Source organism: Alexandromys fortis, unplaced genomic scaffold (genome assembly GCF_014885135.2).
Source record: "Alexandromys fortis isolate MF-2015 unplaced genomic scaffold, M_Fortis_MF-2015_v1.1 scaffold_80, whole genome shotgun sequence".
Lineage (NCBI taxonomy): Eukaryota > Metazoa > Chordata > Mammalia > Rodentia > Cricetidae > Alexandromys > Alexandromys fortis.
The window spans coordinates 5,543,185-5,567,402 of NW_026068174.1; the positions used below are offsets into that span (position 1 = coordinate 5,543,185).

The 24,218-nt window shown below is 56.4% G+C and overlaps 3 protein-coding genes across 9 annotated transcripts in view; 1 reads left to right on the forward strand and 2 right to left on the reverse strand.

The window, feature by feature from the left end:
- Abhd15 (abhydrolase domain containing 15) overlaps window positions 1-3,083 on the reverse strand; it is a 6,621-nt gene extending 3,538 nt beyond the window's left edge. Inside the window, exon 1 of the mRNA XM_050128615.1 lies at window positions 2,094-3,083. Within this exon, the coding sequence (XP_049984572.1) occupies window positions 2,094-2,947 (854 nt within the window). The 5' untranslated portion in view covers window positions 2,948-3,083. The remainder of the gene's footprint in view (window positions 1-2,093) is intronic.
- A 1,105-nt stretch (window positions 3,084-4,188) lies between these two features.
- Tp53i13 (tumor protein p53 inducible protein 13) lies at window positions 4,189-9,375 on the forward strand. Of its 6 annotated transcripts, none has more exons than XM_050128622.1 (7): window positions 4,189-4,327; window positions 5,175-5,244; window positions 5,449-5,475; window positions 7,796-7,924; window positions 8,216-8,413; window positions 8,496-9,030; window positions 9,110-9,375. In XM_050128622.1, the coding sequence occupies exons 5-7, from the start codon at window positions 8,252-8,254 to the stop codon at window positions 9,220-9,222; spliced, it is 810 nt and encodes a 269-aa protein (XP_049984579.1). In that variant the 5' UTR covers window positions 4,189-4,327; window positions 5,175-5,244; window positions 5,449-5,475; window positions 7,796-7,924; window positions 8,216-8,251; the 3' UTR covers window positions 9,223-9,375. The 6 variants fall into 6 exon arrangements, with proteins under 6 accessions (XP_049984579.1, XP_049984578.1, XP_049984576.1 ...); XM_050128621.1 differs by lacking the exon at window positions 4,189-4,327 and adding an exon at window positions 4,684-4,979 and having other exon boundaries at window positions 5,173-5,244; window positions 5,449-5,490; XM_050128616.1 differs by lacking the exon at window positions 4,189-4,327 and adding an exon at window positions 4,736-4,979 and having other exon boundaries at window positions 5,173-5,244.
- Window positions 9,376-9,711: 336 nt separating this feature from the next.
- On the reverse strand, window positions 9,712-23,708 carry Git1 (GIT ArfGAP 1). 2 transcript variants are annotated; one of them, XM_050128614.1, is made up of 20 exons: window positions 23,430-23,708; window positions 18,155-18,288; window positions 17,601-17,713; window positions 17,407-17,512; window positions 16,696-16,913; window positions 16,520-16,614; window positions 16,143-16,185; window positions 14,448-14,496; window positions 14,111-14,183; window positions 13,544-13,641; window positions 13,069-13,180; window positions 12,824-12,957; window positions 12,542-12,694; window positions 12,191-12,406; window positions 12,054-12,107; window positions 11,869-11,955; window positions 11,705-11,778; window positions 11,404-11,586; window positions 11,229-11,292; window positions 9,712-11,068 (listed from the first exon to the last, which is right to left on the reverse strand). In XM_050128614.1, the coding sequence occupies exons 1-20, from the start codon at window positions 23,479-23,481 to the stop codon at window positions 10,856-10,858; spliced, it is 2,271 nt and encodes a 756-aa protein (XP_049984571.1). In that variant the 5' UTR covers window positions 23,482-23,708; the 3' UTR covers window positions 9,712-10,855. The 2 variants fall into 2 exon arrangements, with proteins under 2 accessions (XP_049984571.1, XP_049984570.1); XM_050128613.1 differs by having other exon boundaries at window positions 12,191-12,421; window positions 23,430-23,707.
- Between the last annotated feature and the right edge of the window lie 510 nt (window positions 23,709-24,218).

Sequence of the window (24,218 nt, forward strand, 5' to 3'; positions counted from 1 at the left end):
TATATATACCATGTGCCCATGCAAAGGTGTTGGCTCCCCTGGAACTGGAGTTACAGATGGTTTAAGCTGCTATGTGGGTGCCAGGAATTGGATCAGGGTCCTCTGTAAGAGCAAGGGTGCTTAACCACTGAGTCATCTCTCCAGATGTTTGACTTCTCCATAGGGTGATTATTCCTTCTCGGTCACACCTGCCACCAGCATTGTCACTTGTCCCAGAGGTAGCACTTGCCTTCGCAGCTGTTAATCTATAAGGATGGCCCTCCCTGTAACTTCAACTTTTGATTTTCTCCGAGGAACTCATGACTTGTGTCCACGGAAGCACCTTGAGAGAACCCACTGTCTTGGACCATCCAGACCAGAGCCGATGCCTCTCCTGCAGTCCATCCCCGTCTTAGACCATTCACTGCCTTTGTGGATGTTTTTGGTTTTGGTTTTTATTTTTCTTCACAATAGGGTTTCTCTCTGTAATCCTGGCTGTCCTGAAACTTGCTCGTAGACCAGGCTTGCCTTGAATTCACAAAGATCCGCCTGCCTCTGCCTCCTGAGTGCTGGGATTAAAGGCCACTATTGCCTGGTGCCTTTGTGGTTTTGTGTTACCGTGCATGCCTGGCGTAATGACCTTGGTCAGGTACACCGGGGGTAAGTGATCTTAGCAAGTGCTCGGTGGCAGAGAAAACAACGGATTTCTAATCTACTAGATGCCTTCCCAAGCAGAGGCCTGCAAACTGCTGTACTAGGAAGAGGGACCACTTCGCTGTCTCAGCTCCCTGGAGAGGGTCTGGACGGGTCACAAGGAAGCCAGGATGGGCAGCTCTGCTTGATCCTTTAGGCAGATTAGTTTAGCCTCCGCCAGTTGAATTTATATCTGTGCCCAAGTTTGCAACCCCAGACTTCCATGGGAAGGGTGGTTCCCAAAGGCACGGGTTTCCTCTTTGTTTCCTTTACCCAACTTCTGGCTGGTGCCTTTGGTAGACACTGGTGCTGGTCATCTGGGAGTGGAAACCATGGTGATTAAGCTGGATGAGCTTACCCTGTACCAAACCCCTGAGTTGCCATGGCAGCACCTCTTGCTTCTCATTCAGCCTCAGTGTTTGACCTTTTCAAAACAGGAGGTAAAGTGGCAAAAAAAAAAAAAAAAAAAAAATCCTAATTGCCACCACTGGCCTCTACTTGATGTCTGTCAGATTCTCGTGTTTTCATTTAATAACCACAGCCACCTGCGGAGGGGTTATTATTAACTTCATTTAACTGGAGGGGAAGTGAGTCTTAAAGGGGCTAGCTAACATTCTGTAAACTCAGGATTTGACCCCAGCTGGGCCTTCCCCCATGTCCTGGGTGTCTCTGTTTGCCGCCAGCACAGCTCTGAACTCACTCCGCCATCTCTTAGGAAAGACTGGAAATGTCATTCAAGTGTTTTCTATGGAACAGTTTTGCCTGGTGTTAAAATTGTTCTACTTTGAGATTTAAAAGTTCAGTATTTTGCTATCGTGTTTTTCCTCCCTTCCTTTCTTCCTTTTCTCACTGTCTTGGTAGCTGTGTGGTGCCTGATGCCTGGAATCTCTGCAGTTCAGCAGCACCTCAGCTATACAGCCTGAGTTATAGGAGACCTTGTCTCAAAAAGGACAAACAGCTAAGTGTTGTGCACTCACCTAGAAATATGTACAACATCTGTCAGTTCAAAGAATCTTAATAAATCAAATGCCACCTTTCTCATTCCTGCCCGCTCCCAGCTCAGTCAGAAGTAAACATTCAGACAGATAATCAGCTGCGATTGCTTCCAGAGCTCTGTTTGCCGACCTATCCTGGCTAAGCACCAAGTGGTAAATGTCAGGTGCAGGCCTCTGCTGACCACCGGTTGCTAGGACACCTGAGACTGAGATGAACTGATGGGGCCCTGGCAGGAAGCCTTGCTGTGATAGAATGATGCCGACTGCGGCCATGAAGCTGTCTATGGCTTTGGAACCCACTTTCCTAGTTCTGTCTCCATTATGGGGTTTGAACAGCTTTGGAAACCGTGTGGTAACTTTGCCCCAATCTACCTGTGGTTGGTTCCATACCAGGCAGAAGCTGTAGACTTCTATTCCGGTACCCACCTGCTGAGAGTGATCTTCTGGTGCAGCAGGAACCCACGCTCATAGGGCCAAGGCAAGCCAGCTTCGAACCACTCGCGACAGCGTAGCACCGGCGAGATGCAGGCGGCGCCGGTCACATAGCTGGAGGAGCCGCACTCCCCCAAGTAGGACAGCAAGAGCGCAGACCCCGAGCCCTCGCTCACCGCGAATAGGGGGGCCGCCGGGTGTCGGAAGCGAATGTAAGTCACCGCCTCCTTGAGGTCGGACGGGTCCCCGAAAGGCTGTAGACGGGGGCTGACCAGCGGGCAGCCGTGGTGGCCGCGGCGATGGAAGATGACCGGGTAGTAGCCGCGCTCCAGAGCGAGTAGGCAGAGCCCCAGCACATTGCGGGTGAGGCGTCCCCACGCATTGGGGATTACCAGCAGCACAGGAGGGAGGCCTCCAGTATTAGTGACCCTGCGGCCCCTGGCACAAGGTCCTATGACCCAGTCCAGGGCCACCAACCCATCATCTGCCAGTTGCAGGTACTCACGGGCTAGCTCAGGACCTGGCCCGACGGGCAGGATGAAGTGGCAGAAGGTCTGCAGGTGGGGCCCCGACAGCCAGGAGCTTGGGGTGGGCTCCAGCGCCGCCGAGCGTCGCAGAGCGCGCAGTAGGCACTGGGCCAGCGCCGAGGGCTTGCAAATCAGGCAGCAGCCCCCGGGGAGCGGTTCGCGCCGGTCGCTGAACTGAGCCGTGGGGCCTCTGCTCACCACCTCCTGCTCCTCCTGGTCCCGGACCGAGGTCCGCGCTCCGACGGCGCGCTTCCAGGGGCGCAGGAGGAGCAGAGCGAGCGCCGCCAGCAGCAGCGCGAGGACGGCCGCCCACGGAGGCATGGCTTGGCAGGACAGTCTCCGGCGGGCGGCACTGGGCGGCGAGGAGTGGAGCTGTCCCTCTCGCCGGGCTCCCGGCTCTGCCCGCGGCTCCGCCCGGAGGCCCGCGGCTGCCCAGCGTCCTCCCTAGCGGGAGGGCGCGTGCTCTCCGGATTGGTCGCGGCCGGGCGGAGACAGCCAGTTCGGGTCGAGCTCCCCTTGTCCGCCCCCCACTCCCGCCCCCAGCCCTTTGTACAGCGATTGCGACAAGCTGGAGCAGAGGGTGAAAGAGATCCCGGCCACAAAGGGGGAGCGGGGACGTGCGGCCGAACCAGAAGCGAGGGGAATAAGGAGGCGAGTCAGTAAAGGTTTGGGGAGACTGAGGCTTGGCGGCCTGAGTGAGCACGAGGTGCCTGCTCCTACTCCGGTCCCCTATGAAGTCTGGCTGCCAGAGGAGACCCTCGGTCTCTGAGTCCTCGGGATCCGCTATTGATGGGTAGCAAAAAGCAAGAAAAGAGCAAAGCGCTGGTCCCTCGCTGGCTTCACTTTCCACGCGCTGTTGCATCTGCAGCCAGAGCCATACATCGCCCTAGCCAGGACCCACAGCTGCGCGATAACGCCACAGGGTTGGGTGTTGGGGTGTCTGCACCTGGCTAGAGGCCGACCGCAGCGTTTGACCCTGACCACGGGTTTCAGGGGGAGGCTGTCGCTTCTCTGGAGGTCATGCAGGGCGCTGGCACGCTGTCACTTCTGGCTTCCCCAGCCCACCCGCCAAGGATACTCTCCATGGGCTGGCACCACTTCTCACTAGGAAGGGTTGCAGAAGAAACAGCCTCAAGTTTGGCAGAATAAACTAAGGGAGAGGATTGGGGGTGCCTTGCTCCACGATGGGGCCATGGCAGAAGTGCATAGTGGTTCTTTTTGGTCAGATCAACATCTGGTCATTCTTGCCAAGGATCCTCCCCTTGTAAATCGGAGTACGTGGGAGATGCCTGAAATAACTGTTTTTGTTGTTTTTCGAATCAATTTTTTTTATTACGTTTAGTTGTGGATGTGTGTGTAGGTCAGAGGACAACTTGCTGGAATCGAGTTTCTCCTTCCACCACGTGGATCCAGGGACTGAACTCTGGTTGTCAGACTGGGGCAAGCATCGTCACCCACTGAGCCATCATGCAGGCCTCTGTTTCAAACTTTTGGACTGGGCGTCTCAATCCTTACCCCGCTTCTTACGTTCATTGCAGCTCTCCAGTGCAGTCTCAGCTGAGCACTGGAGCTCTTCGAACTCATCCGAACCAGTCAGGGTCTCGCACGTCACCCTTGGGCAAAGAACGAGGGCGGGAACCGGGAGAAGGTGGGGAACAAAGCAGACACGGGAGACAAGACTTCCCGGACTTCTGGGCCTGAGGTAAGAAGGGCTAAGACCCCCGGTGAGAGTTCGGTGCTCAGGATTCATATTAGCAAGGGCAGGAATGGGGCAGCGTGAAGGCGAAGCGCTCCAAGTCGACACTCTCTCGGGACAGCTAGGATTTCGTAATTCTGGCCCTTGAAGGCACACCGAGTGCTTAGCGGGTTTGCCAGAAGAGCACACACATCTCCGCCTGGGTCACCCAGTCCTTAGGGATCTAATTTCCCTCCCTTTGCCGGGTTCCCAGATCCGCCCAGGCGATGCAGTTGCGCTCTGCAGGCCGGGCAAACGCGCCGAGACGCACCTCGGGCGAGGGAGGTGGTCCAGCCGGCGTGGAGACTGAGTGATCCTTAGGGGCTCACAACTTTTCCGGCTTTGGGCCCAGGACGCGTGCGCCGGCCAGGAGGTGGGCGGGACGGGGGCGTGCCTGGCGGTGGGCGGGGCGGGGCCCGCGGGCCGGCCAGGAGGGGGCAGGACTGTGAGCGAGCCGGGGTTTGCGTGGACGCGCGAGCGGCTCGGGACCGCGGGACCGCGCGAGCGACACGGCTGTTGGTTGGCGGGACTGCTGACCCTGCTGAAATGGTTCCTCCTCTTCCACCTCCGCCCCGGTTGCTTCTGGTAGCCCTGGTGGGGCTCCTGAGTCTTTGCGAGGTAAGGCGACCGACTCTTGGTAAGGCCTTGGCCGAGGGATCTCAAAGCGCTTTGCTATAACTTTGTCCTGGAAGGAGTGGCGCGCGCGAGGGGATTCGGAGGCTCCTCCCTTGGTCTGCGCCCCCAGTCCTGGAACCAAAAGGGCGGGGCCCTAGCAGAGGCCAACGCCCAGCTCTGCGCCTTGGACCCACAGGTGGTGGTGGCTGAGACTGCGGAGGAGGCAGGAACCCGTTGTCCCAAGGGCCTGTGGCCTCTGCCTCCACAGGTAGGAATCCTGGAGGGCCGAGGACGGGAGGGGTACGAATAGCTTCGCTGCACCCTCGGTGATCAGCCCTCGTGGGATGTTTATTGGTTCCTCTTGCCCTCAGTCTCCAGCGTCTTCATCTCAGCTCAGGCCTTGGGGCTGGTTGTCCCTTTCTTCACCCCAGTCTCGAAGTCCCCAGCTGTTCTCTTCTTTCCCCATGTGTAGGTGTTACCAAGAGTGACTTACACGCAGGTGAGACAAGGGCGGGTAAGTACACCGAGGGGCCCATCTGTGTATCCTTCCCTGAAGGCAGAGTGCTCCTCGAAGGTTACCTCCGTCTCTCGGCTCTCAGCCCAAAGCTCCACTTTGTGCAAACGAGGAAAGGCTTGCAGTTGCCCATTCCTGGACAGGTGACAGACAGTGGGCCACAGCTCTGTAGTGCAGAGTCAGGGATGCTGTTGAGTGGCTAGACGTGTGGAGCTCTGAAGGTGGCAAAACCAGCCCGCATCCTGGTGCCAGGTGTGACCGAGAGCTCTCTTGTGCTCTAGTTTTCTGCTAGAGTTGGCATTTGTCCCTTCAGCTTTACGAAGTGAACGAATAGTGTGAGAGCGCTTTGGATCACAAAATATTGTATCGGGTTAGGAGTGTACGCTTTACTGTGTTGTAAACTGGGTTCAACTTTCAAGAATATTTTTCTTCTTAAAAATTCGTTTAGGTTTATCTTGTGAGTATGAATTTTGCCTGTGTGTATATGTGTTCAGGAGAGTTGTCAGGTCCCCTGGAACTGGAGCTAGAGTTGGTTGTGAGCTGCCATGTGGATGCTGGAGCCTGAATCCAAATCCTCTGCAAGAGCAGCAAATGGTCTTAAACGCCAGCCATATCACTACTACCCCCCCCCTTTATAGACAGGGTCACATGTAGCCCAAACTGGCCCTCAGACTTGCTATGTGGCCAAGGATGATCTTGAACTCCTGATCCTTCTGCCTCCACCTCCTGAAGGGCCGGGATTATAGCAGACACACTCAGATTTGGCTACCTCATTATTGCACATGGTCCTTCTTTTAAGTTACTTCAGTGTTCAGAACCCGTCTGATTATAGCCCACCTGTCATGGCTGAGTTCCCCTGCCTGCCTTGTGAAGATTTGTTAAATTATCTTCACCTGATTTTTCAATTAGTTTATCTTGGTCACAATGGGCCCTCATACATAGGAATTCTGGCTCAATTCCTACTTCTCTGGTTTATTTTCTACTGGCCATCAGGAGTCAGAATGCTCGGCTCCACACCCTGCAGCTCCTCACCTCCAACCATTCCCAAACTCCCTGCAGTAGTCACAGCGCCACCTGAACCCCAAAACCTGCCCAATGTTATCCTGACTCTGTGATCACAGTTAACTAAGCAAACTGGACTTAGCGGCACAGGCTTTTACAATCCCAGCTGATTGGAGGACTGAAAGTGAACTCAAGTCCAATTTGGGCAACTTGGTGAGACTTTGTTTCAAAGTTTAAGGAAAGAGTGGAAAGGCAGTTGAGGATATGGCTTGCTGGGAGAGCATTTGTAGGGATCCAGCCCCTAGAGCCCAAGCCCTCTCCCTCCCAACTACCTGCCTCCCACACATACCCATGAGTTGTATGTTTTTTTTTTTTTTTCTTCCCTGAATCTCTTCCTCTACTCTCTGGTCTTTTGGGATAGGGCTTCATAGCCAAGGCTGGCCTGGTAGTCACTGTGTACCTAGGCTGGCCTGAAAGTTTGGTCTTCTTACCAATGCTTCACGTGACTAGGTTACAGGTGAGCTCTGTTACACTCAACTTTCCATGGCTTTTTCTTTCTCTCTTTCCTTCCTTGTCTTTTTCTTTGCTTTCTTTCTTCCTTCCTTCCTTCGTTTGTTTGTTTGTTTGGTTTTGAGTCAGGGTTTCACCTTGACAGCCCTGCTGTCCTGGAACTCACTCTTTAGACCAGGCTGGGCTCGAACTCAAAGATATACACCTGCATCTGTTTCTTGAGTATGGGAATTAAAGGCGTGCACCACCACTACCTGACCCAACTGCATTTCTTATACATTCCTGAGGGTCCAGAAGTTATTTTTTGGTATCTTTTATAGCATCTAGCATCCTGAGACTGCAGTCGTGTGTGTTTGGATACTCCTGGGAGACTGCATGTATTAAATCAGCAGGTAGAGAACCTGATCTTCATCTGAGGATATACTTAGAGTCTAGATTTTAGATTTGCAGAGCCGTTATTGCATTCGGAGAAATACAGTCAAGACTGTTGAGGGCCAGGGATGTAGATCAGTGGTAAGAAGGCCCTGGCATTGATCCCCAGCACCATGGGTAGGGGTAAGGGAGCTTGTTCTGAGTCTAAGAGAGCCAATTAGCCGTGCTGTCTTGCCCAGAGGCTTAACTTTGAGGGGCTGCACCTGACGGAAAGAAGAGGTGCATCCAGAGGAGAGGGGGTACATCAGTACCCAAGGTCCTTCTCCCTCCCTGGAAGTGGAAGGGCACCTTCTGATAACCCCTTCATCCTGGCATCCGGGAGAGAGCTGGGCCTGGCTTGATGTTTCCACTCTTCCTTTAGGTTGATGGTGTCGCCTTCCTCTACCACCCCTGTGCCCACCCCTGGCTGAAGTTCCAGCTTGCTTTCTTGGCCCATGTGTGTGTGGCTAAGCCCACACTCATTCCTGATTCCAATCTCACTTGGGCCCGGGTAAGTGGTCAGTGAGCGGTGTGCCAAAAACAAAGAGAAAACAAAAATGTAAGGAAAAAAAAAAAAGCCGGGCATGGTGGGTCACATCTTCAATCCCAGCACTCTGGAGGCAGAGGCAGACAGATCTCTGAGTTCAAGGCCAGTTGGTTTTTATAGTTCCAGGACACAGTGAAACCCTGTCCCAACCCCCCCCCCCCAAAAAAAAAGCTACTGTTCTGCATAAGGGTGCAGTCCCTAGGGGAAACGCAGGGCTGCTGCGTCGTCTTAGATCTAAGTTCCCTTCTTTCATAGCCCCTGGTGGTGAGAGCATGGGGGACTGCACTGGAGATGGCTCGGGTAGAGCCAGCCTGGGCTGCCCACTGGTTGAAGAGGCGGCGACGGCGGAAGCAGAGAAAGAGTGTGTGGTTTCTGCTTGACACTCTTTCTGGGCCCACTCCCATGATGCCAGCTCCCAGCAGAGGGGAGCTCTGTGGGAGACGGTGTGTACAGGTGAGGGGCTGGACCCAGGCTTGGTGGTGGGAGCACTGGATTAGCAAAGCAGGCCAGAGGGTGACTCCTCTATTCTCTTTAGGCCCCGACTCTGGCCTTTGCTCTGCGAAGCTGGCGACCTCCTGGTGTAGAGGCGACACCTAGAGGACCCGGTCGGCGCTCTCTCCGTGTTGTCAAGAGGAGGAGGCTTCGGGCTGCCCTTGGTCTCCAATCCACTCCCTCAGGCCTGAAGGCTTCCTTGGCCTCTTCACAGAGCCCGAAGGCCCAGCAACCCATTTTGGGAACCTCATCTGTGGCCCCTGTCTCCTTGATGACTAGGGGACCTGGAGGCAATGATAGGTCCAAGACAGAGGCTCAGACGCCCAGTGGGCAAGGCAATCTAGGGGGTTGTGCCTGCCCGGGCAAAGCTTCCCCAGCTCCTCGAGCAGCAGCGCCTCCTCGGGTAGCCCGAGGCCCCACTCCACGCACCGAAGAGGCTGCTTGGGCTGCCATGGCCCTGACCTTCCTGCTGGTCCTGCTCACCCTGGCCACGCTTTGCACGCGATTGCACCGGAACTTCCGCAGGAGCGAGAGCATCTACTGGGGGCCCACAGCAGACAGCCAGGACACAGTGGCTGGTGAGAAGACCCCCCAGGCCCCCGGCAGGTGTCCCCAGCCTCATGAATTCTTTGCCCTTGACCTCTCGCCTTCCTACAGCGGTGCTGAAACGGAGGCTGCCCTTGCCCTCGCGCCGGATCAAGCGGTCTCGCAGACGGCCCCTGCTCCCGCCCACACCGGATAGCGGCCCTGACTCAGAGAGCTCAGACTGAGCGGCTCCGCCCCCTTCAGTGTCCGCTGCCACGTGGGCCGCGCGCGGGCGCCCCCTGGCGGCAGGCGAAGAGGCCCTGGAGGCTTCATTTGGTTAGAGTGTCCTAGCTTCCCTGATGCAAATTCCCGTTTCTAATTAAATTATTTTGGTAGAATTCGGAGTTGGGCGAATGTATCTGCCCTCAGCCACACTCTTTCAAGTCACTGGCCCTCGGGAAACTTAGTCGAGCTGGGCAGCGGGCATCCCCTGGCTATTAGGGTCGCTTCAGGTGCTGGCACGATCCACTTGCTTATCTTTTTTGCAGGTCTCCCCCACTCAATACACACGCATCTTTCTCCATCCCTAATTTCTGTAGCTCAAGACAGCCTTAAACTTGCTATCCGGCCTCAGCAGCCCAAGGACTGCGGACTTGGTAAGTGACAGGGATGCTGACCAGAACCAACAACTGTACTAGGCCCTACCTCCAACCTCTAAGACATCAGAAATGGCACATGGTCACTTATTTATTTTTGATACAAATGTACATGACACACGTCTTGACAGCTACCCACCACCACAGGTAGGGCTGGGCCACCTAGGGGAAGGTGGTTGGGGAGAATAGCTGGTGGGTGCTGTCAGTGTCTTGCCAGCCTTCCCAGCTGTAGCCAGATCCCCAGGCTTCCGGGGGTGGGTCACTGTAGGTGCAGGTAGTGATGTGGGTGCTGGCCTTGCAGAGGTGTTAGGGAGAGGGGCTGAGTTGGGGACCCTGGGGAGCCAGCCCCAGGCTCGGGTGCTCTGTGCTCTGCCTGGCCAGCACACTTCCCATGGGGATGGGAGAGATGGAGGGAAGTGGTTTTCCTTTTACGTTTATAGTGTAGGGGCACAAGTAGGAGCAGCAACTGGACCACAGCTGGCTACCCTGACAATCCCTCTGTCCAGGTAGGGGAGAGGGGCACTGACCCCCAATGCTGGTCCCTTACCCCTCAAAGCTCCAGGTGGGCCAGGTCTCTGGAACGGCACTGCCGTCCACATACTCAGTTGCAGGCACACAGGGACACTCAGTTACCACAAAGTTAAAATAAAGGGTTAGGGGAGAAGAAAGACTTTCCAGTGTTTGCTGCTGGGGACCCTGGCACACAAGTTGGGACCTGTGCTCTAGGCAGGGGCCATTTGGCATGAAAGAGCAGCAAGAAGGGGCTGATGGCTACAGGGCAGAGACATCCAGAGATAATGTACAAACGAAGGGGATGCCCCTGCTCAGCCCCCCTAGGGCTAAACTGGCTCATGGGGATAGGGTGCAGTAGGCGGAGCTGCCCCATGTGGAGTGTCCCTGTCCCACTCTTTGCTGAGGGTACCCTGGAAGGCAGGGTGAGGGGCCGAGAGGAATTCCTTGAGGCTCCTGCACATCAGTAGGGTAAGGATGCTATGTACAGGGTGATGGGCATGGAATGTGGGAGACAGAAGCTCCTGCCACCTCACATTCCCATCCTTGGGGACTGAGGGGGTGGGCACCAGGGCACCTGGATGCCAGAGGAGAATGGCGGCACTAAGGGCACTTGTGCCAGTGGCTCTGTTGGGGGTGGGTTAGTGTCTGGAGTGGCCCAGCTCCCATGGCCAGTGAGGTCCCAGGGTGTGGGTAAGGGCAGGGAGAGTGGTCACTGCTTCTTCTCTCGGGTGGTGATGGTGACCAGCTGCTTGGCAGCCTTGGCGATGTCATAGGCGCACTGGATCACCTGCTGAGTCAGCAGCTGGAAGTCCACAGGGGCGCCAGGCTCTGGAGGCACTGTCTTCCGGCATTCGCTCTGCAGCCGGTAGGCGCTGGCATTAAGCAGCCGCAGTGAACTGCGCACAGGCTCCAGGGCTGGCCTCTGGAGGGAGGGGCAAGGAAAGGTCGAACCCTGGACTTTAAGCCGGGAGACAGATTGTGGCTCAGGGTGCTCACCTCCACCCAGGTGGCACACAGGTCACTTGCATCTGCCCCACCCTCCATGCAAGGCCCTCCCACTCGGCTTCTCTGTGGCTGTGTACCTTTGGGAAGAGAGAGGCCATTTCAGTCACAGCCAAATGGATCTTTTCTGAGCAGGGCACGAAGCTGTCAGGGGAGGGCAGGAATCAGATGAGGGGTTTCTCAGACTCTTAGGATCCTAGCATTAACCCTCCCCCCAAGTACAAAGAAGTTAACATGAACCTGTGACCATCCTACCTGTCATGTTTGAACTCTTGGGCTGCCCGCAACAGTTCCTGAATGTTCTTGGTGACCTGCTCCGTCTTTAGGATGACATCCTCAGTGCTGGGGAGCCCAGGGTCTAGGTCTCCATCCAGGCTCTCCAGCTCAGGGTGCAGCTCATCCTCCTTGCCCAGCTCTAGGAATCGCTTCCCTTCCAGTCTAGGCCCAGGTGGGAAGAGAAAAGGAGCCGTTCCAGCCAGCTGCACGGCTGGGTCCTCACCACCTCCCCTTCAGGTGCTAGAAGGAAGGGCTGGGTAGAGACCCACGGGTGTCTCACCCAAGCAGAGGGTCCCCACTTTGTGTGTTTTCATAGTCACTGTCTGCACCACTGCCATGGCGTGAAAGCTTGCTCTGGAGGATGGAGGGCAAGGTTATGGTGAGTATACATTCCTGGACCTCAAGAGCCCACAAGGTTGTCCTGGGCGCTGCGATGGAAATTACCGTGTGGCGACTTCCTTCCTGGGAGCACGACAGCAGTGGGGAGGAGGGAGTGAAGGGCACAGAAGAGGCAGACACCCCCTTCCGGGTCTGAAAGCCAAGACAGGGCTAGAGTCAGTCTCCACCTGCAGTCAGGGGCTGGTGTGTCACCGGTACAGGGCTCACCCTCCTCCCCAGGTCCTGCTTACCCGATAAAGGCCAGAAGGGACATGCACCGAATAGATGGCATCATCTTCCAGCTCCTGTGGGAGGTAGCACAGAATGTCATGACAGGCTGTTAGTGCGACCCTCACTCCCCTGCCCACAAGACCCACAGGCTGCTCACAGTGCTGTGGAAAGGCTGGAGCCGTGTGGTGAGCTCGTCCCCAGGTGCACCTCCAAAGGGCTTCAGGGCAGAGCCTGGCTCATACATGGAGAAAGCCTGGCGGTCCCTGCGATGGGTGCTTCCACCGGGTCCCATGGGTGTGTGTTCTGCCCGTTCACTGGGAAGTGGGGGTGTAGGTGCTGGCCCTGGCGGCTGCCGGAGCTGCAGGTTCTCTGCCTGCAGTTTGTGGATCTGAGTGTACACAGTGGTGCCCAACTCTGGGTCAAAGTAGGTACCACCTTTGGGAAGGGGCTATCCATACTCCCAGAGCCTTGGATGCTTTTCTACCCCTCCCTCAGCCACAGTGCTTACCTCTCTCTGCAGCCTCCGGAGCTCGTCACTCAGGCTACTGTTGACCTTCATGAGCTGCTGCACTTTGGCCTCGGAGGTGGCCAGCGCCTTCTTCAGCTCCAGGTACTCATGCAGCGTCACGGCCCCATCGGACAGGTCTGAGGAGTCCATACTCTGCAGAGACAGAAGCCAGTCGGAGGCAGAGATGACCACCTCATTTGGTCTCAGGACTCTGAGCTATAATATGACATGAAGCTGGGTCTGGAGGAGAATGGGAAGGGACAGCAGGGTCAGTGCACAGACCCTGGCACGGTTGTTCCGAGTGGCGCCTGTGCTGGGCAAGGGCTCCTGGTCTGTGTCTTCGTCAGAAGCCACACTATCGTAGTCGTGCTGGTCATCCAGGTCACTTTGGCTCCGTGCAGACAGCTCGAGGTTGTCTGAAGACACAAGATTTGTCACACAGGGCTTGCTCAGCCACACTGTTTATCCCAAGCAAAGGAGGCGCCGAGGCCTGACAATGCTGTGGCCGGCTCGTGCGAGGTCCCCACCTGTGGGGCTGCTCAGGCTCTTGCCCTGCTGTCTCCGCTTGGCCTCACTGAGAATGTCAATGATCAAGGTGGCAAACTCTCGGGCATTAAACCGAGCCAACTTCTGTCGTCCCTGCAAGGCAGAGAAGGCAAGGTCAGCATGAGGGGCCGCTCTGGTCAGCCCACGGGCTAAAATACTGCAGCAAAGCAGGACCCTGGCCCCCCATCTGTTCACAGCTAAAAATACCTCAACCCTGTGTCACAGGCTAGTGAGCAGTGTGCCAGTCCCAGGCCAGCAAAGGCGTAAGGCACCCAGGGGAACCCCCAGAAGGAGGCTACAATACCCATCAGTACTAAAGAATAGCTTCATCCCATTCCCCAAATCCCAAAGCCAGTCAGACCCTAAGGGAGGCCTCAGGAGAGTTGGCTTTAAGCTAAGGAAGGGCAGAGGATCCAGAAAGGAAACCACCCAGGCCTCCTGCCCATCTCTCCTTACCTGGTTCCGAGTAGCTGAGTATTCGGGGTTGACCGGCAGGAAGGGCACAGCACTGCGCTCCGTCACCAGGGTGCTGTGGTTTTGGGTAGCCAGCCACACTGTGGGGGAGGGGCAGGGAGCAGATCACCCGCTGTGAGCAGGGCTTCAGAGAAGAGGTGGAGAAAGCAGAGCCCCCAGGCCCTGCTTATTCCCAGAGGGCCAGTGCTGCAGGAAGCAGGGTCTCCTCGAACACAAAAGCTGGGCAAGGCCCAGTGAAGCCCGCCCACTGACAAACACAACAAGGCAGGGCCCACCAGGCCAGACCCAGAGTTTGGGCTGGAATCTGGCTGTGGCCAGGAAAGATGATGCAGGGTGGGGTGGGGTGGGGGTGGGGTGGAGCAGGGCTGGGGAGACAGCCAAAGTGGGAGGCGGCAGAGCAGGATGAGCTCCAGTGCCTGGTCGGGCAGGGAGGGAGGCGACTGGCTGCCCACAGCTCAACACTGCTCAGCCAGGGATGGCAGGGACTCAAGAGCAGCCCCCACCCCAGCCACCCTTTCTTACTCACTGAAGGAGGGGGTGCCCACTCACCGGCATCGTTCTCTCTCCGATCCACCTCATCATACACATCCATGGCCAGTTCCTCAAACAGCCGGTTGCTGAGCTAGAGGCAGAGAAGGGGACCCAGGTCTGTTAGGAAGATGTGTGATTTCGGGGAAGCACATGACCCCTGTGTCACCCAGCCTGTCTCACAACTGAGGGGCGAGTGAGGTTTCATATGCAAGGAAGAAGGGAGTCCAGGCCATTTCTCTGGGCACACTTGGAGGGCAGAACCAGGATCAAACACAAGGGCACGGGAAGGTGGTGGAGGGGGTGACGGGGCTGGAGGGCAGCTCTAAGTAGTCCTAGCTTGTGGAGGCAGACTCACTGCTTGCAGCTTCTTCTTGGCAGCTTTGGCCAATTCAGACAGATCCAGGCTGTGAACAGAGAAGGAGAGGCCAGATGTGAGAGACAGCCAAGCCCCTGCTGGTTGCCCCCCAAGCATGCAGGGAGCTCAGGGAGCTGAGACCCCGAGGCCACACACCAAGCCTCCCCCTGGCCTGCAGCTGGCAGGTGCGAGTACCTCTGAGACATGCACTTTTGCCGAGATCTAATCCAGGATGGCAGCAGAGGGAAGAACAGGACAGAGCAGCAATTACCCAGGAGCAGGCACACTGGCCTGCGCACTCCAGCTCAGACACAAACCACACACACCCAACACAGAGAGCGCAAGGACCACGTCTCCTCAACGGGTTCCTCTGTTCACCGTCAGCTCACGGAGCCACCCAAGGTCTCCCTCCTCTACCTCAGAGCCTAGCCACACTGACCTCTTCTGCTCTCATTTCCTCTGGTCTGGGCTTTTAGAAATCTCTATCTCTTTACTTCTAGGCTTACCTCTAGATCCCTTTCTCATCCAGTGGTCAGAGTGCTAACATGCCTGGCTATATTATGCCCTAAAACAGCTCAATAGTAACACGTACAAACCATAACTCACAATGCTTTCTTTAAAAAGTACGCTAAATACTTTGCGTTTGTTGTATTTACTCTCGACATTCCCCAAAGGAAAGTACGGAGATGATATAACCAAGGCTCAGAGAGGTCAGGCAGTAGCAGAGCCTCCTACATCACATCCATCACCCTCAGGATGGTCCCACTCCTGCTGAGGTTCCCCACCAGGGTCCGTCTCACCTGGCTCTTTCCAGTCTTATTTCTCACATCATGCTGTGCTACATAAGCTGCCTGCAGTTCCTACCTCTGCCCTAGCCCCTCTTGCTGTTGTCCCTTCAGGCTGAGTTGTAGTTCGAGGGTAGTGGTGGTGTCTGTGTTACCTTGCTGTTCCTAGAGCAGCAGCTGGCTCTGAGAAGGTGCTAAGTGAACAACCACTGAATCTACGTCCATATGTGCATGAGCTGACAATACATACAGACACACATGCATGGAGACATACATCACCAGGCAGATCAGACTAGAGATGGATAGTTAAGTCTTGGGGTCTTAGAACAGGGCAATTCTGACCACTTGTCTGCATAGGTTGTGGTAGAAATCCTCTCCTAATGCCAGGGATCACTGCTAGGCATCAAGTTGTAGCCCTCTGAGGACCACTAGGTGGCGCCAACATCTGTCCTAAAAACAGATTAAGTGGCTGGGGGTATCCTCCACTATCTTGGGGCCTCTGAGATCAGAGGCAGAAATTCCCCATTACTACCTTGGGATTCCTGCCGAGCTGGGAGCATATTGGGGACCCGGCTAGCAGTCCCAAAGTCAGCCAGTTCCCAGAACTATCTTCTCCCCACAGAGGGAATCCTTTATTGGAAGCAGCGACACAACAGGTCCAAGCAAAGTGATCTAACCTAGTCAGGCCTTTGTACCAAAGCCTGCCCGATACTTAGGAATCACAAGGCTCAGGGGCATGGTGTGTGCTGAGCTGGCATTTCTCATTCCTTAGCATATATAATTGGTGGCAACTAGGCTATGAATTCCTGTGTTGCTAGTCACTATAGGGTGGAGTGCCAGGCCACTGAAGCTCTGGGTCAAGCCACCTTGACATCTAATAGCTGGAAAGGGGCATCAGGTGGGCACTCACCTGTCAGCCATCTGTGGGATGATGTAATGCCCATTCTTGTGATCTGAACAAAAATAAAAATGCCAAGTCACTGATGCCAGGTGGCACCAGCATCCAGGAGCCTACCTCACTACCATGAGCAGGATTTGACACCTGCAAGTGTCAGAGGAGGAGGGCAGGATACCCCAAGAGCATTGAAAGCTGGCTGCAAGTCAGGCCCACCCCCACTCCTTGGCCCCAACATGCTTGCAGCAACCCAGAGCCTGCAGCAATTTCACAGGAGCCAGTTGCCTAGCAACACAGTTCCCCAGCTGGCTTTGTCACTATGGCACCTGCCGCTGGGTGTGTCTAGGTCCCACCTGCCTGGCCTAGTCAGGCCCAACTCATTCTCTGCTCACCGGGCTTGCGTCCACAGAGGTAGAAGGCCAACCGGTCAGTGAGCTCATACTGGCACTCAACTAGCCTTTCTGCCAGTTCATGGTGCCCCGCCTGCCTGTGGGGAGGTGACACGGCTCAGCCCTACAGCAAGAGTCCAATCCCTCCACCTGAGCCTCACCCTTTAGCTGATTCTCACCTGGCATAGTCGATTGGCGTGCGGCCATTGACATCAGGTGAGCCAGGGTCAGCTCCGTATACCACCAGCAGCTCAGCCTGCAGGGTCTGCCCTGCCTTGGCAGCCACATGGAGAGGTGTAGTGCCCTTTTCTGGGTGAAAGAAGTTGGCCTGGGCGCCCAGGGAAAGCAGGCGCAGACATGTCTCCAAGTTGCCTGTTCGCACACTCGAGTGCAGTTGCTGCAGGAGCAGACAGACCGCGCTAAGTGGAGTGAGAGAGATGCACGTGTGCCCAAGGAACCCCACCCTCCCCCCAACCTGGCTGCTCCTGTCCTCCTACCAGCTCCAAGGAGCCTCGCCAAAACTGGGCCATGTCAGGCGGGCCAGAGGGCGACCAGCTAGAGGATGTTGCCTGTGAGTAACAGCTGCGGTTGCTAGCCTCCATGTGCTCTGCTCGGAGCACATCAGCCGGAGGGGGGCGCTGTTATTCCTTTCCAATTTTACTGGTGAGGAAATGACGGCTCTGAACAGCTAAGCAAGTACCCCAAGTTTTCTTAGCTTTCAAGTGGCAGATGGAAGGCCCTGTGTGTCCACTTGGGCATGGAGGCCCCTTAGCTACCAGCAGCATGATGGAGCAAACTTCTCTGGCCCCCAGGGACCTGCACTTACTGTTTTCCCGGCCCTGGGCTAGGCCTCAGGGTGACATGGGTGTGGGAAGGGGGGCCCCTCACACCTTGCTGAGGTCTTTGGCAGTGACCCCATCGTCATCACGGCAGGGAAGCTTGTGCACAAACGCCAGCATCTGGTACTTTGCCCTGATGAACTCTGACTTGATGGGGCTGCACGGAACACACATGAGGCCATGTGAGCAGAGCTCAGGAAAGCTACCTTCCAGGCCCCGACCACCACCCCTGCAGCCCCACTTACTGGACTTTGTCTTGGGGGTTGGCTTTGCGCCGGCCACTTTGCACTTGTGCAGGGTCCAGCAGGGAGTGCTCCCAGATGGAGTTGGCCCCGTTGCTGGCAAGCGTGTGCACCATCTGTGGAGAAGAGATGCCAAGCAAGAGAGTGCCCACTCCGTGCTGGGCATTGGGGGGGACATTCCCAGAGTGCCTGCTGCAGCTGGAAATACCACCAACGGTCCTACTGTGTGCCTGGTATAGCTGACCTCTATCCAGTCAGGCCACCCAAAGTCATGTGTCCTGTTTAGCACTTCATGCTGGCTCACCATGGTGGGTTTGCCAAGGTTCAGAGAGTCTAAATGACTTGCTCAATACACTAAGTCCAAGCTAATGAGTAGACACTATAGGGAACGGGGCTTGGTGGAAGGGCTCAGGGACAAACTGTTTTAGATGGCTGCAGTTCCTGGAAGGTGCAGATTATGGACACGTATATGTGTGTCTGTGGGAGGACAGGAAGGGGGTTGGGGATACCTGGGCACTACACACTGGGAAAGACAAGTGTCTGGTTCAGTTCCCTACCTGTAGCAGTGTAGGAGGCCAGGCGCTGTGGCGAAGGTGCTTGACAATGGAGATGTGGCGTCCCAGGCTCCGGTGCACACTGCAGCACTCGTCACAGACCAGCACACCTCTGCTGATAGATGCCCAGCCGGGGTCTGGGGGAGAGAGGAGGGAAGTCAGCTGCCGCCACAGGAGAGGTACCACTTCCCCAGCACCCACTCTGGCCTGGTGTATGCTCAGTGCTTCAGGTACTTCATTCAGTCTCCCCAGGAGCCCAGAAACTGGCCACTAGCCCTTTCCTATAAGACCTGTACCTCTGGGAATGCATGGTCCCCAGGGCTCCTCAGTGGGTACAGTGTCCTGTCCCACAGCCATAGCTACCAGCTTCACAGCCCCTCCTCAGGAATCAAGACTGTTTCCCAGCTATTCCAGAGGGAGGCAGGAGCCTCCTATGGGATATCACCCTGATGCCACACAGACCTGGGCATGCTCCTGTTGGACCCCGCCTGACAGCATGGCTCTTAACCCTACTCTGGCACAGCTGAGAGGCCACAGCCTCATGCCACCATCACAGTGGGCTGCAGTCTTATGGACAGAGTGAGCAATGGAACTAACCTTGCCTGAATTTTCACTATTTACTGGCCAAGTAATTTTTTGCCCAAGATTCCTTTCACAAGTGCTAGCTTGCACTGGGGATTCAGTGGCTCAGAGAGGTCAAAGGGGTTGCTCAAGGTCACACAGCTACTGAGCAGAACTGCTGGGGATGCAGAGCCAGGCACTTCAATGTCAGAGACCGGCCCAAGCCTAAATTTGCTGCCCTCGGCCCCTGCAGCCTCAGGACCAGCATGGGGAGCCATTCCCCAGTCCTTGGGGAGAAACAGGAATGGGAACAAATGGGTAAAAGCTTCTGGGTCCTCAAGGGTAGTAAGGTTACTACCACCCCAAGCCCCTCTAGAAGAGGAGGAGACAGCTGCACACAGCTCAGGCTACAGAAAGGAAAGGTCATGGGGGAGAAAGCGGCCATTGTGTGCTGTCCAGAGTGGGGGCAGGGAGCTGCTCTCCCAGGACACTCTGCTCTGCCCAGGCCCCCACCCAGGCTCAGGAAGCCTTGTTCTGGAGGTGGGGCTGGCTCTCTGTCTTGCCTTATTAGAATTCAGGATATTCAGCAGTGGGCACTCTTAAGGGCTGGACAGGTCTGAGATGAAGGTAATCCTGAGCAAGCGGAAGGCAATCCTCAGGCCTGGGAGCCAAGGTCCCCATCAAAGTTCCCAGAATCAGGAGCTGACTGAGTCAGGGCTTAAGCTCTACCCATGTTGGAGGGGGGTTGTCCCTCAATACAGTGTGGAAACAGGAAGTAAAAGAGCGGTCTTTGGAGCCAGGCTTCTTTTGGAACCTCACAAAACAAGGCAATGAGGGATGTACAAAGTGACCACTACACACCCCAGAGGAGAGGGGGTTGATTCTAAGGACTAGGAAACCAGCCACCTCTGCCAAGAGGGGGAGCCCTAGAGTCTTTTGTGTTGGTTTTACCCAAACAATGAGAACCGACCCCCCCACACATGGAAAACTCCCTTCCCCCACTTCCAAACACCACTGGGTCAGGGGGTCTGCCTGCCAGTCACCTCCTGCAGCCCAGGCAGGAAGCGGGAAGTGATGCAGCCTAAATTCCTCTTGCTGAAGAGGTAGGGTTTCCTGTGAGTCGGGAGACGCCCAGGCAAGGATCAGAAATGGGCAGCCCTGAGGTCTCCACCCCGGCCTGTGGCCCTGCGGAGACACCAACCAGGCCTACAGGAACCAGCTCGACATCCAGGGCCAGTGGTCCCAGAGCCTCAAGTTTTAAGGCTTTGCTTGGCCTGAGGAGGGTCCTTCCAGTCTTCAGCTGTGACCTCAAACAGGAAGGGTGGGCAGGGGACATTGTTTTGGTCTGGGCCAGTTTTGGATGACACACATAGGAAGTCCACCCTAACAATTCTACCTGCACCCTAGGTCCAAATGACCTTGGCCCGCCAAGCCAGATTCAAACCCCATCTCTGCCAGTTCTGAAGCATAAGGGCCACAGAAGGTTTCTGCCTTAAGAAGCTCCTTGCAAACTTGGGGCAGAAGGGGACACGTGAGGGTTAGAGGACGCCGCACCTTCCTCTAGCTGCTCCGCAGGCAGGTGAGGGTTAGTATATGTGGCCAGGTATCAGAGAGGACACTGGTGCCAGCCACAGGAAGGCCTCTAAAGTTAGTTCATGCCACCTTCTAAAGCCACCCGTGGCTTCTAGGGCCAGCAGGTCTATATATAAAGACCAGCTTCAGGCCTTCCTCCCTCTAAGCTAAGGGCTAAACTCTTGGAAAACAAGTAAGAAAATCTGCTATGCAGAAAGCAGGCAAGAGGAATCCAAGGGAACAGAGGTCAAAGTGGTGGTTACTGTTGGGGGTGTGGTCAGGTGACAGCTGTGAGGGTAATGGAAATGTTCTATACATTGAATAGCTTAATGACCACACAGGCTCACGCATGTCTGAAACCCACGAACAGCCAGGCATTGCAATGCACGCCTTTAATCCCAGCACTCGAGAGGAAGAGGCAGGCGGATCTCTGTGTTCTTGGCCAGCCTGGTCTATAGTGAGACCCTGTCTCAAAATCAAAAAGGAAAGAAAGACTAAAGACAGACACTAAGCTGTACTTAGGTTGTACCCTAATAAAAGAAGCAAAGTTGCTGGCGCACACCTTTAATCCCAGCATTCGGGATGAAGAGGCATGCAAATCTCTGAGTTACAGGCCAGTCTGGTCTACAGGGGTAGTTCCAGGACCTCCAGGGCTGCACAGAGAAAAATTTTCCTGTCTCAGAAAAAAAGACACAAAGCCTACCACCGGTCCTGCATGAGCCTGCAGGATGCCCTGTAACATCTCCCCAGCTGGTGGTCAGCTCTGGTCACTATAGGCTGGGTATCTGGAGCCCTTAACACCTGTGTATCAAAGTGAAAGGCTGATGTATAGGCTGTGTGTTGAGAAGGGGATGCTTGAGAGCCAGGCCAACGTTATGGGAACCAAGGCAATGAGGTCGAGTGGGTAGAGGCAAAGGGGATAATCAACATTCTTAGTGCACCCTGACTCGGGCCTTTTCCTAGATTCCCAAGGCATGCAGGAGCACAACACCTGGTAAGGTGTCATGCATTATCACAGCAGCCACAGTGTGTCCAGATGCCTTGCAACATATTTACACCTGTCTCTGAGCATCTCGCCTTTATCACCCTCCAAGTTAATAAACTATAATAGGGCTATAACCCTACCTCATGGTCTCACTACACAGCCCTGGCTGGCTTGGAGAACTCTAAGTGCTGGGTTTAAAGGCATGAGCCAGCATATCCAGCCAACAGCAGAGTTCTATCACAGTGACTGTGACTTTGGGCCTGAGATATACTGGGATGTATGAGTGTACGGGATATGTGATATATAGACATGTGCTATCTATCTATCTATGACATATCTATATATCATATACGTGACAGAAGAGAATACTGGGCATGCTCAGGCTGTCTTGTCCAGGAAGCTATAGGCCAGATCTAGAATGCCACTGTGTGGCAGGGCCAGTGTGGTGTAGGGCAGTCCTAACAAACACAACACTTGTACAGGGGAGTGGCTGCTGTGTGCCAATCACTAGGTACTAAGGTGGGATATCGAGTAAGACTGGCACCATTCTGCACACATGCTTGGTCTGCATTCTGGATCAGGCCTGCCTACGTCAGATGAGGCCGGGGGCTATGAGCTCAGCGGCCTAACATCTAACACACCCATTCCTCCTAGCACCACTGGGTCCCCAGAGGCTCCAGCCAGATAAGTCACAGACAACACGGAAGATACAGCTTTGCGGCTCTGCTCCAGAGCCAGAGATGGAGACTGGGGAACGGGAGGGCCCTCAAAATCCATTTCTGTTCCACCCTCTTTGCTTTAGAGCTGAGGGAACTGAGGCCCCAGTGAGCACAGTGCTTCCATAGGTCACAGGGTAAAGTTGGAAACAAAGGCAGCACCGGAACCCAGGCTCCCCTGATGGCACCTGCTAGGTCCCCTAGGCTCATCCCACAGCGGTGCACAACAGCCTGGAGAGACACCTAGCTCCTCCATTCCGACCAGGGGAGGGGAGTCAGAGTCTCCAGCTAACTAGGCGCCAGGACAGCTATCCATAACTAGATCCTCCAGGCACTTACAGAACATTCACACCCTACGGAGGTCTCATGTTCATGCCCCCGCCAGCTATCCACAAGAACCAAGGGACCATCGCTCCCTGTGGGGCTCACACTTGGGACTTCTAAGGGGTGACTGAGAGTCAACACCCCACATTCTCAATCACATCTACAGTCCCCATGGAGTTCAGAAGGCCCCGGGCCCATCTGGGAAGCCAGTTTCTTTTACAGAGGATGGGCAAAGGCCAGCGCTTCCTTCCTCTGGTCAGCTGCTGGTCCCATCACTGGCTGTGTCTTCTCACTAAGGGACCAGCCTGCTAAGTTGCTGCCCTCCCTTCACTTCCTCAGCAAGCCAGGGGGCTTTCAAACAGTTCAGACCTAACTCTGCTGAGAGGAAGGGAGGAAGCAGCGTCTAAGTCCTGTCAGCCCAGGAGCCAGCCGGATAAGGGGAGTCTAGGCAGCAATTACCACTTTCTCTTATCCAGAATGGGCTAGCGAGCAGGAGGAATCGGTGTCTGGACTGAGGCAATACCTAGCACACCTTCTTTAACAGGCCTACCCGGAACAGGAAAAGCTGAGTCTGGCTGTTCCCAGACACCAGCAGGCCTGGAGATGCTTCCGGGGAAGATGCCCATACTTAAGATCGTCCCTGAACATAGGGCCGGCCCTACAAGGAGCCCCAGGCTTGGGAATCGGGCTGGGCGTCCTAGAGTAGCCACCCCCGTCAGGTGCTCTCGAGAAACCCGTATCCAGGCCCCTTGCCCTCCACCGCTCCGGCGGGCACGCGGACCATGTGAGCAGCAGGTGCAAGACGCGGGGGTGGCAGGGATGACACAAACCATACTAGCGCCCACCTCCCACTGCCTGCCGGCCTCCGCCACGGCCCTCCTGCCACCCCAGGCGGGCGCTTCCGTCTGGATGCCGAGATGGAGGTGGGAGGCGGTTCCCTCCTGTCCACTGGCTCCAACGCACAGCGCCCCCCGCAGCCGGCCCTCCCGCCAAGGACGCCGCTCCGCAGTGGCCCCCGCCCCGCCCTCCGGCCCCGCACGGCGCTCCCGCCAGGCCCCGGCGCCCGCCCGGCGGCGGCCTGCGGTGCGGTCCCGCCCCCGGCCCGGTCCCCGCCGCTTACCCGGAGCGCTGCAGTCCGCACACACCTCCGCTCGCGGCCCCTTCCGGGACATCCTCAGCGGCGACGCGGCCGCAGCCCTTTGGGCCAGCGTGGGGGGCGCGGGCGGCGGGCCCGGGCGGCGGCGGCGGCCCTACGGCCCGGCCCGGCTCCCGCAAGGCCCCGGCGAGGCTCCGCGCGCGCGGCCAACCGTCCGCCTCCGGGGCTGGCCCGGAACCCGCCGTGCCCGCCCGCCCGCTCGCCCTCGGGCGCCCTCCGCCCCGCGCCGCCCCGCGCCGCCCCGCCGCCGTTCGCCGCTCTCCCCGCCCCCTGCGCGGCCCGGGCCGCTCCTGCAGGAAGCAGCGCAGGCCCTGCCCACCGGGGGAGGGGCGCACGCACCCCGCCCCGCCGCTCCGCTCCGAGGCCGCGCCTCTAGGAGAGAGGAAGCCTGCGCGCCGGCCGGTGTGGACGGGGGCTCTTAAAGGAGCCGCGGCCCTCTCCTGCCTGCTCTGCAACCCAGACACCCGTTGGCACTTTGACCTTCACTTTCAGATTGGGGAGTGGTCCAGGAGCTGAGAGAAGGACGTGGTGGGCACTGGGGCAGACAGGAAGCATCGTCAGGCACGTTGCTCTTTGCGGTCAGAGGCTGGGATGGGGTGAGGTTTGTTTTCTGGTCCCCTCTGTGTCCATGTCAGTGTCCAGGTGGGTCTGTGGCCACATCCCCGCTAAGTACACCCGCTACCACCAATATGGAAGGCCAGGTGCCCGAGAGGTCACTCAAGTGTGACTCCCTGCCTGCCGGACTAAAACTAC